The sequence below is a fragment of the Vicugna pacos genome, chromosome 34 (assembly GCF_048564905.1).
Source record: "Vicugna pacos chromosome 34, VicPac4, whole genome shotgun sequence".
Lineage (NCBI taxonomy): Eukaryota > Metazoa > Chordata > Mammalia > Artiodactyla > Camelidae > Vicugna > Vicugna pacos.
This window is the reverse complement of record NC_133020.1, coordinates 16,009,015-16,027,394: the sequence shown is the minus strand read 5'-3', so window position 1 is coordinate 16,027,394 and position 18,380 is coordinate 16,009,015. Positions and strand designations below refer to the sequence as shown.

At 38.3% G+C, this 18,380-nt stretch overlaps 2 protein-coding genes across 3 annotated transcripts; both read left to right on the top strand.

Moving 5' to 3' along the window:
* Nucleotides 1-483: 483 nt before the first annotated feature.
* CLEC1B (C-type lectin domain family 1 member B) lies at nucleotides 484-6,618 on the top strand. Of its 2 annotated transcripts, none has more exons than XM_031670678.2 (6): nucleotides 484-678; nucleotides 1,287-1,385; nucleotides 2,398-2,511; nucleotides 2,670-2,821; nucleotides 4,943-5,049; nucleotides 6,406-6,618. In XM_031670678.2, the coding sequence occupies exons 1-6, from the start codon at nucleotides 615-617 to the stop codon at nucleotides 6,548-6,550; spliced, it is 681 nt and encodes a 226-aa protein (XP_031526538.1). In that variant the 5' UTR covers nucleotides 484-614; the 3' UTR covers nucleotides 6,551-6,618. The 2 variants fall into 2 exon arrangements, with proteins under 2 accessions (XP_031526538.1, XP_072810508.1); XM_072954407.1 differs by lacking the exon at nucleotides 484-678 and adding an exon at nucleotides 1,107-1,166.
* Nucleotides 6,619-10,730: 4,112 nt separating this feature from the next.
* CLEC9A (C-type lectin domain containing 9A) lies at nucleotides 10,731-18,209 on the top strand. The gene is made up of 6 exons (XM_006199854.4): nucleotides 10,731-10,859; nucleotides 12,853-12,933; nucleotides 13,839-13,985; nucleotides 15,748-15,899; nucleotides 17,076-17,194; nucleotides 17,887-18,209. The coding sequence occupies exons 1-6, from the start codon at nucleotides 10,769-10,771 to the stop codon at nucleotides 18,014-18,016; spliced, it is 720 nt and encodes a 239-aa protein (XP_006199916.1). The 5' UTR covers nucleotides 10,731-10,768; the 3' UTR covers nucleotides 18,017-18,209.
* Nucleotides 18,210-18,380: the final 171 nt, after the last annotated feature.

The window sequence follows — 18,380 nt, the reverse complement described above, 5'->3', positions numbered from 1 at the left end:
TATCAGGGCCTTTGACCCCAAGAGTCTGCACTCACCCAGCGTATTTCTAACACCAGAAAGCTGCACTTGATAGATACAAATAAAGGCAGAGATATGTTTATAGAACACAGATACAGACATAAGCCCCTCAGGCTATAGCTAAAGTTATCAAAGGTCCAAAACCCATTCCTGGAAATTTACTTTAAAGTGTACCTACTGGTGTTTGATCCATGAATTTTCACCAGAAATCAGTCCATTTAAACAAGATGATTGAAACTCCGCTAAGGTTAAAATGAAGCATGAACGTCTGTTCTTTGAAAGGATACACACGTTGGACTTCATTCAGAGGGGAAGCTAAGGAAACAGGAAACCAATGCCATATCTAGTCCTTTGCCACAAGTTATTATTTTGGTTTTTTGTGTCCAAGGTCCATGTATCTCGGAGTAGCTATTAAAAGGCTTCCTGGAAAGAAACAAAATACAAAAAAAACAAAAACCATGCACCCGCAACTCATACAGCTCCACCTTACCAGCGAGAGGAGGGTTGCAGGCTGGTAGATGTCGGAACCATAAGAGCAGACACTACATTTTGCAAAGTTATTGACCCCTGAGCTCACCTGGAGTCCAAGGGAAGCCATGCAGGATGAAGAGGGATATGTCATCTTAAATGTTAAAAGTCAAAAACCCGCTCTCACTTCAGGTAAGAATGCCCAGAGCCAACAATTTGGAAAATTATGATTGAACTGGATCCACTCTGGTTTCCTTTTTTCTATTAGTGATAGCGTGCATAGTTTTGTTTTCTTTTTCTGAATGGCCTTCTTCCTTTACTGCATTTGAGGGGTATCAACATAGGCTCAGATAGACTTATTTAGAATACAAACAACAAAAGATGCAAGCAGGGCACGTTACATTAAGGCTTATAGAGTTAAACGCTGGAGGGCATAGAAACCAAGGGGATGGGGGAGAGAATGTTTGGAAACTCCACTTTCTAAGACGTCAGCACAGGGGTGTGATTCTACAGTTGTTGCTTATAACCGCAGTTATTTGTAGGGGTAGGCATAAAACAAAACAAAGACAAGTACACGAGACCTGAACAGCTAGTGATGTTTTGACTCAGAGAGAAGTGCAGCGGGAGTGGGGATGGAGTGGGTTGTGTTTCCCTCTGACGATCAAGGGAGCAAAGGCAAGGTGTGCCAGTGAAGCTGTTTATAGCTCTTGGAAAATTCCGAGCGGGCAGGGACGGGATGGTGCTGCCCCAGGGGTATGTCACACTGCATGCTCCCTGACATCTTTACTGTCTGCCCACAGTCAACTCGGCTGCCTCCTCTTCCTGGCGTGTGATGGCTTTGAGTCTGCTGATTTTCTGCCTGGGGATGGTTGTTGGGCTGGTGGCTCTGGGAATTATGTGTAAGTATTGGCTTACTCCCAGTCATTTGATCTGAGGGAGGCAGTATCTCAGGGTCTGCCTGGTGTACGCCAGTGAGCTTAATTGTTACCGTTTGTCTGTTTGTCACCACTTCTACCTAGCTGCCAAGGTGTGCTCAATAAAGGAGAGCTCCGACATTTACCTTCTGATTAAAACGATCTTTTAGATTTTTTTAATTAATGAAAATTATTTTTAAGAACCCTAAGCTGGTCTTTAAGATCCTCCTCAGTATAAATCCAGGCTATCTTTTGCAACTTTTTTTTTCCCTCTCTATTCTATGCACCTTAAGATCCAGCCAACATGGAATTTCCTCTTTCACAAATAAACGGTCTGTCCCCCTGCCTGAGATTTTACTCGTTCCAGTCCCTCTTCCTGAAATGCCCCCCTTCCCATATTTTTAATGGAATGTATTTACTTCCACTGGGACAGGTCATATCCCATCTAATTTAAAAATATTTGTCTTCCTATAAATCTAAAAGCCCTCTAATGGCACATTATCATTTGTACAATTGTTACTTGTTTGTATACTTGGTTTTTTTAATAAGATATTTTGGAAACTTTCATTCGCTATCTTTGATTTATCACAGTACTTTGAGCATAACAAGAAATCAATATGTATATTTTAGGTGAATGGATATTTTAGTATCTGAAAACTGGAGCAACAGAGGTCACTCGCTTTGCGAAACGTGCTTAGAAATCTGTGTTCAGGGAAATGTCAAAACAGCTGCTTTGATCACGGCATTTTCTTACTTGTGATTGTCTCCTCCAAGTAGGTTCCAGTCTTTTGGAAAACCCTGGGGGTCAGCTCTGCGTGGTTCTTAATTTATTCTTTATACGTTACCCTGAACCCATTCATTTACTCATATGTACCTAGTAAACATTTCATACAGTGATACCTCTACTGAATTTAAAGTTCATTGAGAGGGCTTTCTTTTTTTTCTGCATCATCCTCATTATCCTGATTACAAAGTATCATCTAATTGTTCCATCTAGCTGTCACGCAGCAAAACTACTTACAAGCCGAGAATGAAAATCTCTCAGGAACTCTGCGACAACTAGCAAAGAAGTTCTGCCAAGATTTAATAAAACAATCAGGACAAAAGCAGAGTGAGTACGGCTCCATAGCCTCTTCACCGCCCCTAACTCTGGAGCTTTTGTGATGCTCCCCGTAGAGAATCTTGAGGTTTTGCAGGAAACATTGAATAAGAAGAAAAAGTCAGCCTGACTCAGAATGAAAGAGATCCTCTGCTTGATTTCTCCTTAAGGCCATACATGCAGCCCATGTGACACAAACTGGAGGTATTACGGAGACAGTTGCTATGGTTTCTTCAGGCACAACTTGACATGGGCAGAGAGCAAGAACTACTGCGCTGACACGAACGCCACTCTCCTGAAGATCGCCAGTCAGGACGTCCTGGTAAGGAGATTTCTGTGTCAAGTATTTTGGAATCATAAGGAGACAGATTTCAAATTAAATATTCGACTTTCATTTTTTCACATTTTTAGGTCCTCCCGTTTACAACACTGGAGAGTAGAAAATGCTGAAATAGAGTGAATGAGCGTTTGATTTCTGGTCTTACCTCAGCAACAAGAGTTACAATCATTTCTTGGCTTCTTAGCTCTATTTACTAATTCAAAAAAAGAATCTGAAAGTGCAAAGAAACTCAGTATGATTGCAAAGCATAAACAACAGTGTTATCCCAGTATTACAAGCCTTCTCATTTCTTGCTAAGTTGTTGATGCTTTGAACGGACCATCATGCAAACGCCATCTTTTCAGAAGCTCTTCCAGATAGCCTGGAGAACAATCTCGTTGGCACAACACAGGATTTCAGTTGAAAATTTTCTACTAAATATGTCTGCTCTTCCACATTTCCCTCTTTGACAGCTTCTAACGAAAGCTCTCTTTTCAAACAAAATACATCCACACCGTCTGCTGCACTCTCCTTTTCCGATTGAATATAGCTTTTCTTTCCATAAATCCTGGAAGCAAGCCAGGAACCAAGCCTTGGAGTCTCCCTTCAACCCAGTAACAGTCTATGAAAACATAGTTTTTAAAAGGCAGAAATTATTTATTGTTCTTTTCTTATAATTTCTAGCACAGGAATGATTCATGACTTTGCATATTAAAAATGAAAGCAAATGTTAATTAGAATAGAAGATCAGGACTTGGGCTATATGTAGACAGAGAGTCAGCAGAACTCAAATATTCAGGCAAGTCATATTCAACTGTTATAGATGATTTGCAAAATTGACCTGCACCTTCCTGAGAGCTGGAATAGCCAGTATGGAGCAGACATGAGGAAGTCAGCCCAGTGACATTCATGTTCATTTATTCTAACTTGCTGTACCATATACGTACTCTGTGTGTGGGCTCAGACTCACAGAGAAGACACTCAGAGAAACAAATTCACTTCTTTTCAATCACCCAAAATAAAAAGAGTGCCTTAAAATCTCAATTCTATTACAAAGAGATCAGTTTGAGACTACGTATGTTTTGAATCTTATTATTGATACCAGGTTGCAGATTTACAACTAAAAGAGGAAATAAAGTTATTTTTGAGAAATAAAGAATAGTTGAATCTCAAGCAGCCTTTGCCTGTCAGGTCCTGCAGTGAAGTAGATAATGTGGATGTATTTTAAAGAAAAAAAACATAAATTAACAGAAAGGCGACAGATAAATTGAAGCTTTAAGAAATCAGTGACTCACAAAATCTTTGATAGAATGCCATTTTGTGTCTCATAGATCTGCCAAGGATGCGTCTTCACTTATTCTGGGGGGAGACATATGATGGTACATGAACATTTGACTTCCTTTTAATTTTGTTACTCATAGATTGACTGATTGATTGATTCATCCATTAATTTAACAAATATGTGCTGGAACTATTCCAGGACCTGAACTCACGCATTAATAAAACATACAAAACTCTCTAACTTTATGGAACTTATATTCCAGTTGAAGCAAAAGGCAATGAACAAAACAAATTGCTATGGTACACAGTAGAGTAAATAAAGATAATTTCTAAGTAGAAAAAAGTAGATGTATGTCATTTGTAAATCCCTTTGAGCAAGATGTCATATAATTCTCTTTTACTCAGTAAATGAAAGCAAATGAATACTCCAATATATAAGATTTTGTGGGCAACCTAAGTAATGAAACCAAAGCAAGTAGAGCTTGTTTCTAGGGAATATAAGATTCACAAACAATGGTTTTTTTTTTTTAAATCATTTTCCTTCTCTAGTTGTTTACCATTCATTTCATTTAGGAGACATATTTGGTACTTTATTTGTTATTCTAATCTTCAACTGATGGAATATAAACACACAGGATGATTAGAATATCAACTATCTTGTGTACAGATTTTCCCCTGTATCCTACAGGTACAATTCTAAATATCAACTATAATTAATAAATATTAATATAGACACGTATCTAACTTTTCGTATCCAGGATCTTACCATGAAGCTTTGCCTTTATGTCATCACAGGAACTGTAGAAGCACTCTGACTATTATATTTATTTGTGTCTGCAATAGCAATACATCACTAGCAGGACTGTATTGATTCGTTGGGTTGGATTGTCCCGCCGGAACTCCAGGGACATCTGGATGTGGGAAGATGGCTCAGTTCCCTCCAAAAATATGTGAGTCACTGGACCCTCAGAATACAAGGCACAACGAGCAATTTCTATTCCTGATATCCTTTATCCTTTTGAGTGCAAGTTGCTCGAAAGTGGGGAGGTGGCTCCATATCACGCTGCGTGTTACCTCAGCAGTGGCTGAGCCACTCCCACCCTGATCCTAACAGGAGAACACCCATAATAACAGTCTTGTTTCCCTATTCTCCTGTTCCTCTGCTCTTTATCTAAGTCACAGTCCACCTCTATTCAAACTGATAACCAAAACCTTTACAATCTGACCATTGCTTTAATTTTTAATTAATGTATTCAACAGATACTTATAAAGTATTTACTATGGGGGCCAAGAATACCACAAGTACAAGCAAGCTTCTTCATAGACCCTACACTTCACCTCGTTCACAATATGGCAGGAATCCTGGTGACCCCTCTGTTCTTCCAAAAAATGAAACACATTTTGTAGTCTTAGGGGCTTTTGTACTTGCTGTTTCCTTCTAGAATGCTCCACCTCAGGAACTCCCTGACGGGCTCCCCCTTGTGGCTCAAGTCTCTGTTTAAACATCACTTCCTCAGTGAGACCAACTTTAATTTTCCAAACTAGGTTAGGCTCCCTCCACCACCTCCACTCGAGTCTATCCTATCACACTGTTCAGTTTCTTCATCACTCTTACCACGCTCTGAAATTTTCTATTTATTGGTTAGATTCTTACCAACAGTCTCTCACGCTAATGTAAGTTTCCCAGTAGAAAGGACCTTGTCTTCATCACTCTTATCATCAGCACATAAAACAAACTTGACATGTAGTAGGTATCCCATACATATTTGGCAAATGAATTAATAAATATACATCCTTTGTCCTCTTGTCATAGCTATGTAGTGGGGAGCTGTCTTATATCTGCTACCCTACAGCCTAGATCCTCATGTCCAAAATATTTAATCAACTTACTTTCCCTTGAGCTCATTTCCATTATGTACAGCTACTCGCCTATAGGGCCCCCTGTAGGAGCTCCTCTCTGTTTATCTCAGTCCTACCCTTCCTTCAAGACAGAACTAAAGTATGATGTTAGATGAGAAGTTAAAGCCTTTCTCATCATTTCGGATCCCCATCCATCTTTTCCTCTGGACTCCTGCGGTACCTACTGTTCATGTGCTGCTTAGTCTTATGCTATGTTAAATTTCTGTTGAGCCATTCAACTGTGCATGCATTCTACTGCCAAGCAGATTGGAAGTTTCCCAATGATCTGAGTGTTGCTTTCCTCCATACTTCTTGTGTCTACTTTGTGCAACAAAATACTACATACAGAGTCTGGATGTTGATTATTTCGCTTTCAAAGGAACTAATTCTACCTTTTCCATTCACAGGTTTAAGCTTTCTGGAAGCGAAACGGGAAATATGACTTGTGCTTATTTTCATAATGGGAAAATCCGCCCCACCTTCTGTGAGAACAAGCATTATTTTATGTGTGAGAGGAAGGCAGGTAGGGCCAAGCTGGACCAACTACTCTAATGCAAAGTGATGGGCAAGATGCCACAGGCAAGGGCTTGATTGGACAATAAAAGATCTGGATGAAGGAATCACTAGCCACAAAATTGCTTATTTTTTCCCTTTATTCCCCTTGGAGTCATCTTTACATTATCTTTCCGACCAGCACCTCTTACCCCCTTCTTTATACAGCCCTTTATGCTAAGGAATAACTTAGTACCTTCTTAATACATCCAGAAGCTGGTCTGTGAGTGGATCCTCTGTTTCCCAAGTGTTCTGTTTCCGTTAATTTTCATTTTTCTTGTCTTCTATTCCTAATTATCTCAACGTACTATGATTCACTGCATGTTTAGACATAAACACATACATTTTACATTGAAACAAGAAGGTTAGGGCTTAAATGACTTGAACTGTGCAAAGTATCTAACTTTGAGACTATGCAAAATCCCTAAGCTTGAAAGACAGCATAAGGTAGCGGAAGGCATACTAAACTTGGAATCAGTAGAATAGTTTAGATGATGTGATTACTAAACTCAAGTACAACCATGAAGCAGTCAGGTAACCTGTTCCATTTTCTTATATTTAAAATAAGATACTACCTGGAGGTGAGGGGTATAGGTCAATGGTAAAGTCCATGCTCAGTGTGCAAGGGGTCCCGGGTTCAATCCCCAGTGCCTCCACGAAGGGGAGAAAAATCAAATAAAATAGGATAACACCTGCCTTATACGCCTCACAGTTCCACAACCTAAAATGAAGCCTCAGAGTATTAATTATCTCAGAAACTCCGGGAAAGCAAACACCATGACTTTCCCGTTTTCTATTCTATGCCATCAAACACAGCTCCCTCCTCACAGGAAACGGAAACATGTTTGCTTCTCATTGTGTGAGGTAGTTCGTTAGAAAGCACCACAACCAGTGAAACATTACGCAAGCACAACTTCTATTCCAGGTCCACCTTTGGTCAGACCCAGGAGCAGTCATTTTCTGTCCAAGAGAAGGAAAATAAAGCTTGCAAGAAAACTGATGGGGTTTTAAACTGAGTAAACGCTCTGAACAAGGCCTGCGGGCTAGTTGACCAGCAAACACAAATGCTTTATCTCGCTCCTTTCCGGGTAGTTCTATGTTTGGTTTCTGCCGAGTAACTCGTGAAGTATTTAGAGATATGTGGAGAGGCACCCTTTAGCAGGATAATAGGCAAAAATTTCATTTCTTTTCACAGCCTCCCGGAAAGTATTCTTTCTCCTGAGATCAGTGGTAATAAAATGTGTGAACACGATTCTCAAACATCTCAACCGAGGTGCTTATGAAAACATGTCGATGTTCAAACACGAACACATATGGCTCTCAGCTGGGGGACTGAGGACGAAGAGCCCTGTGTTTTTAATGAGCACCCCTGCTTGATTCTGATACAAGCCATCTTTAATGTTGAGAAACATTACTTTAGAACCAACTCCCTATCTGGTGTCTGGTAAGTTGGTTAGTCTCTTTAAAACTCAAGTTTCTTCACCCATGGAATGAGTTTATTGCTATCTTGCTCATAAGGGGCTGTGAGGATCGTTTAATACAATCATGTAAGGCCTTGAGCGGAGTACCAAGCGTGTGATAAATACTCAGTAAATATATATGACTTCTATAGCTTTGTGCACTGACATCCAAAGGCATGTGAATCTATTCTATTTTAGACTAGCAATAAACAAGCAGATTTAGGGAGCTAAGAAAAAAAAAAAACAGAAATATCACGGATCCTGCTTTTACTTCAAAGGTCCCGAGATCTTGGTTTTGGGGGCACAGAACTCTGTTATTTTCCTATTTTTCACTTGTTTATTTAGAGAAACCAAATAGGAACTAATAATTCAACAAATCATCCAAAAATCAGCCGTCTCTCTGGAATTTAGTGTTTGATCTCCCCTCTGAATGGAAATGCATATATTTTAGATCACTACAACACAACTAAATTTCAAAGAATAACATTGGAGGGCACTTTGAAAATGCATTTCAAAAATGTAAACCAATTAAACTGTACCTACAAAGATTCCTTTTTTTTTTTTTCTGGTACTCATACCAAAAACATCTTTTACAGGAAATCAGAATAACATAGATTTTAACAGCACATGTTCTGTGATCAGACCACCTAGTTTACATACTAACTCTTCCGCTTAAGTATGTAAGTGAACTTTGCTAAATGCTTCGACTTCTCTGTGCCTCAATTCGAAGTTCAGCTACAACATACTCACAGTAGTGCTCATTTCATTGAGCTGTTGTGGGAACCAAAATAATTCATGTCAAAGCCCTTGGAACCAGTGCTTGGGATGTAATGACTAATAAATAAGGTAGTATAATTAAAAACAGCAAAAATAACACAAATGACATATTAATCTTTTAGTATGGGAGAGCCCAGTGTTTCACACAAATAAATGTATCAGAGAATATACTGCACTGGGGAAAACAGCTCCTTCTGCGACTGACGGTGCCGATGGAATTTGCCAGCACCTGGAAATGAACGGCAGCTTCCGTTTCTAAGTTCCCGATGCCACTCGCTGCACGTTCGGCATGCCAGTGCTTTCTCCCTCTTCTTCACCTCAAGATAGAAAGCATTCCGTTGTAAAGGTGACAAGGAGTTAGGTCACATTATTTTCCATGTCAGAATCTCAGGTCCCATGAAAATCATATGAAATACCTGGAGAACTTGCTGGATGGTCTCCATTTGCCGCTGGAGGTCCTGTCGGTCCCACCCTGTGCCTTGGGAGGCGGAACTCAGACATACAGCAGCATCTGGGCAAACGCGGTGGTGATCAAGGGTGTTTACGCCCCTGGCTCTGTCCTACCCTGCCATTGTTTGGCAGAGGCTTCATGGTCTACACCTCAGGCCATGGTCCTTGTCAGACAAGAAACAAAGTTCCAATAAACACCTCCCCCTTAATCCTTCAGACCTGGGGAGTGATCATAGCTTCTCAACTCGTATTTCACTGCTCTTTTTGGTTCCCTTAATCCTTCCCAGGACTCTGTAGGAGCATCTTTGTTAAACGCCCTCAGATTGCCCCTGAAGTGTGCCATCTGTCTTCTCCCACTACAGAGGTCAGTGATGGACCAGTAAGACAGGGAAACAAAAGAGAGTCTTGCAGATTGCTGGGATCTGCAGACTGTACATTACTGAGACACGACTTTCGGCCATAAAGACAAATGGCCAATATATGAATGATGATTCAAGTATCAAAGTTATCAATACCAATGCCGGGGTGGGGGAGTGGTATAGCTCAAGTGGTATATAAGCCTAACATGCACAAGGTCCCGGGTTCAATTCCCACTACCTTCTCTAAAACATAAATAAACAAAGAAACCTAATTACCCACCCCCCAAAATAAGCAAAAATCAATACCAGTGCCGTAGTCATAGGATGTGGCCCAAATGGCCCTCTATTCACTAAATAATTCATACTTCCCTTCTAGAGGGAAAGTGTCTTAGAAAGGCAAAAATTATATTTATCAGGACCAACCTTTAGCTCCAAACATGGGCATTAGATTAGTGGATGTGGCTGTGACACATCGTACTTCAAGGTTATGGCTCAAGAAGCAAATGTGAATTTGCCACCTCTTTTTTCCCCCTCAATGGCTAGAACTACGAGACTTTAATTACTCACAGGTTAGAAGGAGCTGGGGTCACATTTGGAGGAAAACTGCCCCCTGACCAGGATTACTAGAGCTGAAATTTTACGTGTGTGAGAAATAAACTCTGATTGTGTTAAATGACTGGTATTTTAAGGTTCATTTGTCCCAGCAGCTGCATCAGCCCAGTTAATACAGTGTGTACATTTATTTAGGGAAACACAGAGATCTACAAGTCCTTATGCACTGGTTTGCCCAGCATCAGCAATGGGCTTACCTTTGTTCTCAAGGTCATTCTTTGCGCTTCGAGCCTTTCCGTCTTAACAGCAATCCAGTGCTATCACCTTCAACCTCTGCGGCATTGTAGAATCCAGAACAATAAACTTCTATCATTGGCCATTTGGAGTTCAGTTTCTTTCTCACTTCCTTCTTTACCAAGTTATGCTTTGGCTTAAACTTCATAAACTTCTGCTTTCTGGATGAAGATACACCTGTTCTTCCTTAAACTCAAGTATATTTCCCCACTGGTGTGAAAAGGTAGCTAATTTCAGTTCTTTCATTAATCTGCTCCTGACTACAAAAGGAGTTATTTGTCTCAGCCTTTCAAGTGGACTGCCTCGCCTGTCAGAGCATCTCAGACATGCAGGAGGATGAAACATACACCTCTCTTCAGTGGGATAATCCAACACCAAGCCCTTACCAAAAGCATCGGTCTTCCACCAAAAATTCAGGTAATCAGTTCCAGCGATTTAGACCAAGACCTTGTGGTTTATGGCTTTCATTTGTTACTGCTTTACAATGAGACCAAGAGATTTTTCTAATCTGAGATTCCCCACTTCAGAGTATTATCATGTGCAGAATGTGCTAATATTAAAATGAAGTGAAGTGAAGGAGGGGGTAGATAAAGTTGAAAAAGGAAAAGAGAGACGGACTTGATAAATATGTAACACATTGGTTTTCTCTCTTTTGCTTGCCAGAAAGACAAAAAAATCCCTGGATTTGGAAAATAAGTTAGAGAAATTATATATTTTGTATAATTTTAGTTCCCACAGAGAAACACTCTGCAAATTATCTGATAAATACTAAGGGACAAAAAAAAGAGAAAACATAAGTTGAAAAAACTGGCCAACTCTCATCAGCCTGGATCAGTTCTATATTCTTTAATATTTGTATTAGTTTTCTATTGTTTGAGTAATAAACTACTATAGATGTAGGGGCTTAATACAGCACAAATTCATTTTCTTATAGGTCTACAGGTCAGAAGTCCAAAATGGCCTGAAACCAAGGTGTCATGGGGCTACCTTCCCTAGAAGTGGTTCTAGAGGAAATTCATTCTCCATCTTCCAGTTCCTAGAGCTGCATTTCTTGCTTTCCTTGACTGATGGCTCCTTTTCCATCTTTAAAGACATCAGCAGAACATCTTCAAATGTCTCTCTACTCCCTTCATCATAAGGCAGTCTGTCCCTCTGATCCACATCTCACTTATAATGACCCAGATAAAACAGGATGATCTCCCCATCCCAAGATTCTTAATTTAATTATATCCTTAAAGTCTCCTTTTCCACATAAGGTAACATCTATAGGTGTCAGAGCTTAGGACGTAGGCATCTTGGGCAGGGGCATTAGTCAGCCTACCAAACTATGCAAAGATAACATTTCATGCATTTTTCTCTGTCTGGCATTAAGAATATAGTTGTGGTATATTTATACAATGGAATACTACTCAGCCATAAAAAGAATAAAATAATGCCATTCGCAGAAACATGGATGGACTAGAGATTGTCATTCTAAGTGAAATAAGCCAGAAAGAGAAAGAAAAATACTGTGTATCACTCACATGTAGAATTAAAAAAAAAAAGAAACAAAAAAGAACGCTATGAACTCACCTACAGACTAGAAACAGACTTGCAGACATAGTAAATAATCTTATGGTTACTGAGGAAAGGGTGTGTGGGAAGGGGTAAATTTGAAAGTTTGAGATTTATGAATGTTAGCCACTACATATAAAAATAGATTTTCTTTTAAAAAGCGTCTTCTGTATAGCACTATGTTCAATATCTTGTAATAACCTTCAATGAAAAAGTCGATGAAGACAAATACGTATATGTATATGCATGACTGGGACATTGTGCTGTACACCAGAAATTGGCACATTGTAACTGACTGTACTTCAATTAAAGAAAAATTTTTAAAAAGAATATAAAAAAAACACATGTTTCTCAGTTTCCCTTCCTGAATAGTTGCAACTGTTACCTTAAAAAAAAAAATCCTCATCCAAAATCATATGTTTAAAGGGAAATGCCTTTGAACCAATCACAGCCAAGTGACACTGACAAGAGGTGAAGAGATTTGAGACGGCATCATCTTTGCTCTCAGAAATTAAAGCCTGCTGCCTGGCTTGCCATCATCTCGGAAAGATTGTTGGAAGAGGCTACATCTAACTGGTTACTAAGTTTGTGGTGCCATGTAAGGGTAACAGAAGTATATTATTAACGCTGTTCAATTTGGCATTTTCCCAAGTCAAGTGTATTGCAAGTTACCGCTTGCATTTTGAAGAGTCTGAGTTCACCTTTTCCTGTTAACACACAGTTATGAGGCTTCAGTGATTCTCCAGGAGGAATGTCTACTGTTAATTCCTTATTTCACTCGGTCTAGTCCTAGCCTGACCCACATCGCTCATCTACTTTCTCAAACTCCATTTCATTGTCTCTTTTCCTTGTCTAGGAGCATGGTGTCTGGTGGTGGTGATTTTGTGTATTTTCTGCACAGGCTCATTAACAACCTCCATTTTCTTGGGTGTCAAGTGTAAGTATGAACAGGTATCTTCAAAGCAATCTATAGATAGATAGATTACATGCCACACATAGCTTTTATGTATGCATATCATTACAACTTGTGGAACTGAGCCCTTGACCTGTGGGATCTGACACTATTTCCAGGAAGCTAGTGTCAGAGTTGAATTAGATGGTGTATGGAAGAGGGGGGCGGGGACCACACATTTGGTGTCAGCAGTGTAGGCATGGTAGTGGTGTAAAAGCAAAGAAGATGCACAAGAGAAAGGCTCACAGAAGAGAAAACTAAGGGTTTCCCATACAATTTGCACCAGCATACATGGAAGGTGATTTGGAAATATCTAACACAATTTAAATGCACAAGAACTTTGACCTGTCAACTTATCTTAGAAATATATTTGCACATGTGTGAAATTATGTATAACCAAGGTTCTTTACGACAGTAATACTTATTTCTGTAATACCAAAAGATTACCAATAGTCTAAAAGTCAGTAGAGAATTATTAAAAGAAATCACAATACATCCATGCCATAGAATCCTATATAACAAAAGAATGAGAAAGCTCTTTGTGTAACTAACATAGTATTATGTCCAAAATATATTTTAAGTGATAAAAGATGAAAAGCCATGTAAAAAGATTATTACCATTTGTGTAAAGTGAGGGGATTTTATGTTTATTTGCTGGTAAATGTCAAAATATCTCTGGAAGAATTTTTTTAAAAATTGGTAAACCTGACCACTTTCAGGGGCTGGGATTGAGTGAATAAGGAAGCAGGGATGTCATAGACCCTTTCTACTGTGCATCATTTGTCTCTTTTAGTCTCAAATATCATCAGTAATTTGTAGCTCTCTTTAGTCTGTGTTGAAGGATTACTTTGTTTTATGTTCACATTTTATCTGATTGTTATGGTTTGAAGTGTTCCAGGTGTCCACTGTTTCAAGGAAGCAGCAAGAAGAACTCATCCAACAGGACAGAACCCTGCTCAACTGCACACGATGGAATGGAAACCATCGCCTCCAGATGAAATGTTGTCAAACCTTGACGCAAAACTCTTTCCATTCAGGTAATTGATATAAAATCAGCTCCCACTGTGCAGATACAAATGTGTACACCAATTTAAAGAAAAAAAAAGGTGACACATTTTATTCTCTAAAATTGTAGTCAGGATTTTATAATAGGAGAGACATAATTTCGATCTGCTCTCCAGCTCAGTCTCTTTTATATATATCAACAGCATGTGGAAAATACTGAGGTTCCAAGAAATGCAGATAAGGAAAATATACAGTCAGATGTCAAAATGGAATGTGTAAGATTAGCAGGTAAGATTTTTTTAAAGAAACAACATTCCATGCTTTATCCCATCATGCAAATTTATAAGTGTATCTTTAATTATAGTTCCAAATTCCTCAATTTATTGAGTTTAGATATTGCTCTAGACTCAAATTTAGATAGCTCTTAGAGCAGAAAATTCATTTTGAAAATTAGGGTATTTACAAAAATTGTAACAAAGCAGGATTCAGCTCTTTTAAAAAATTCTAGTAAGTTATATAAGTTTTATCTTTTTTATACCTTATAAGCATTTATTTCTACCTATTAATAGGGTATCAAGTATTCTATTGTTACTGAATCAGCATTTGATAACACTCACACATATAATTTAGAGAATTAACTTCCCTGTAGTGGATAACATTTACGTAACTGTTAATGAGAGAGGTCAAAAACCTACCATAGCTTCTTCTAATTGAAATTTAGTCAAGTAAATGTTTAAAAAGACAGCAATGTTTTTAAATATAACAGACTATTACAAGCATGAGATATGGATACCTCTGAGCCATCAACCTTAAATCAGTGACAATATCCATTTTGGAGACCAACAAATCCACCGTGTTCTCTACCATCAACTGGCATTGTCAACACCACTTATGCTATAACTTTACCAATATTCAAGACGTTGATTAGAATGTATTTCAAGCAAAGGATATTGAAGAGCCTTGAGTAACTTGACATTTGGGCCTTGGAAACTGATAATGAATTATTTGTAACCCTTAGCAGAAGGTTTTTCTCAAGAAACTAGAGTTCTGGAAGTTTCTGTGTCTTTGCCTCTATAAAACTGTGCCAGAAACACTTGGTCAGATTTTTACTCTTTGTTTCTTCTTTTACACATTTAAACATCCCTCTTTTGTGAATACATTCTCTCTTAAGATAGGTTCTGTAAAACTGATTAAACATTATGGCTCACTTCTTAGTTACATCAACGCCTGAAAATAAACATATTGGTCAGTTGTGTTTTTCTTCAGTTTTCCTCACCCACATATTTTCAAATTGCTCCTTAAGGGATATTTTCATGTTTAACTCCCAGAATTTCAACATCAACTTGAGGCTTATTATTCTGCTCACCTAATGGCTCAGTTTCAGTACATTTCAATTAAATTGGTTCAGTAAGATTAACAGACATGAAACAATAAGCAAACAAAATGAAGACTATAAATGATGTAAAGTTAAAGAGAGGAAAGATTTATAAAAGTAGATTAATCTGACCAATTATTATAGAAGAGGAACAATTTAGGAAAAGATACTCCCCAATTAATTTTATCTTGAACTAATTCTTAGAGACCTATCACATTTGGGAAATAATTATATAAATCTTACCAAATTCAGCCTCCTTACCAAATTCAAATTCCTTTGAGCTGAAATTGGTAAGTACTGTATCACATGAACCATTCAGATAGAGTTCAGCTTTACTGAGAGAGATACAAGGGGGTCATTTGAGGGGATGTGCTACTAACATTTTACTAATAACTTTAATAAAATGTTTATATTCAAAGCCCATAAGCACGGCCCTTGCCCAGACAACTGGATTCAGAATGGAGAAAGTTGTTACCATGTCTTTGAAAACTGGAAAGTTTGGCACGCTAGTCAAGAGGCTTGTTTCGAGGAATGTTCTAAACTTCTACAAATAGACACCAAAGAAGAAATGGTAAACACTGTTTTATGGTTTCATATCATTCTGAAAATACCATATTATACGTTAAAAAAATGACTGATTCTTATAAAATAGAGTTCCTTGATACTCCCTAACCATAGTATATTTATTGAAAAAGAAGAGTTGAACACAAAGTAGTAATTAACATGGTTTGTTTCCCTATGAATTGGAGAAACCAAAAAACGGGATGGCTATTTAGAAATTGAGGACAGTATGTTAATTCTGTGAACTTTGGTAATCAAAAAGGGGAAAGGACATTGCCATTTTGTGACATGCTAATCCACTCCAAGATATGCATACATTACAATTGCATGTGTTCTAAATTTATAATTTTCAATGCTGTAGGGAAGTATAATAACCTATTGTAATTTTGTAATTATCCAGGAAACATAGAAGTATAAACAGTGAGGTGACATCACAAAATGGAAAGTTCTCTGAAAATAAGCATTTGCCAAATAAAATGCTTAATTGGCATTAAACCTAGTTTACTAAAATCTTAATGAGCAAACAGTAAGATGTTCCCCTGAAATCATTTGACCTGTAAGTTGTGTGTGAAGTAGAATGCACGTTACACATTTCTGAATTTATTAAAAATGTATGCCTTCTATATTCAGTAATTAGTCAAAGTTCATTTTTATAAGAATAATAGAGAACAACTTGGTAAGGATATGCATGCAGCAAGCCAAGGCAAGCTGGACTCACCTATTATGATTACAGATTTGCACTAATTTTTCTGTACAAATTTAGTGACAACAGTTAGAAATATTTCTTCTAACAAAATAAGCGTACAGTTAAGTTGCTTCTGGAATCTTCTAAACTATTTCTCACTTTGAAGTATCCTGGGAAAGACATATACTATCTACCAAATTCTGAATCTGTTAAAACTATTTTCATGCCAGATATCTATTTTTTTCAATAACCTTTAACATCACATTGATCATTTAGCAACTGGGAAAAATAAGTATCCTTTCCTTTAACCTCCACCCCTTTCTCCAGCTCTCAAGTCCCAATTATTTCTGTGTAGGCAAAATACCACACTTTATATTTCATGGTAGTTTATTGGGCTTTTGTGTGTGTGTGTGTGTGTGTGTGTGTGTGTGTTTAGATTTTCTGGGATTCTTTTTCCTCTCATTCTCTCAGTTCGCTGCTCAGGTCTTATTATTTTTATAGGACTTTATCGCTGGCAGCCTGAGGAAGACCAAAAGCAACTATGATTACTGGGTGGGACTGTCTCAGGCTGGACCCAGCCAACCTTGGCTTTGGCAGGATGGCTCTCCTGCTCCTGACCTGTAAGTCTCTGAGGGAAACGGTCCAAGGGGAGTTAGACACATAAGGGAATTTAAAGGTTCATTTGATTTTATACCTTACATTTCCTCCAGGAGACAGAACCAGGGTGATAATTTTTCAGGCTTCTGATTGGAATCAAAGCCAAGATAATTTAAGAGTAGCTACAAGGCTTCTAAACCTCTCTGTCCCTGAACCTTCTCAGCCCCTCTGTCATTACGCTCCAGGACACTCACATCAAAATTGGAGAGTCTAAATGAACAATATTATGTAATCATGTAATCAGGTACATCCCCTTTGTACCATTTAATGGCTAGAGAGGGCCAAGGGCAAGTGATTATAGTAATCACTAAGCAATTTCCATATTAAGTTTTCAGAAAGAACTGGGGAGACTGGTCAATGGAATCAGGTGCTTTCACATTTTGAGAATTAAGAGTCAGAAAAGAGATTTGAAATTAGAGCCTATCTTTGTGTAACCAAACTTTTTTTTTAAAATATGCTGCTTGTTGAAATAATATTAACAGCTTTTATTGAGAGAAAATAGCTCTGTTTTTGAAGAAAGAGGACAAAACTATCGCAGGAGGGTGACAGATTAAAACAAAACAAAAAGCTGTACATCTCTCGTTCTGTTGCCCAAGAGAACATCCCCATAAGCCCCACACTTAACCTCAGATGCGCTGACTTCTTGCCTCTCCAGGTCGCCAGCACAGGGACCCCCATCAACTAACCGGGTGTGTGGATACCTCAAAGACAAAATCCTTTCTTCCGCCAACTGCAGCAGCTGGAAATATTTCATCTGTGAGAAGTACGCATTAAGATCTACCTGAAAGAAACTGAGCTTGAAGTCATCTCTCTATCATGATAGTATGTGCAACAGGTTGTTGGAAAACCCATCACAAAGAGCCCAAAAGCCAGCACACAAGTAAACCAGTCAGAGGGCTGTGAAACTCTCTACCTGTAACCCAAATCTGTCTAGCATTTACACTTGGCAATATTCCTCAATCCTTTCCAGACAGTCTTTTGATGTTGTTCAAAAAAATTGATAAGAATAAAATTGATTTAGAGCATTAGAGGATGAAACCTTAAAGAGCTGAGAACAAACTAAAGAAAAATTATTTCCATTGGTCATTTTTTGTCTTTCTCTCCTTCTATTTTTAACCTAGTGTGCGTTTAAACTCCGCAGAGAAATCT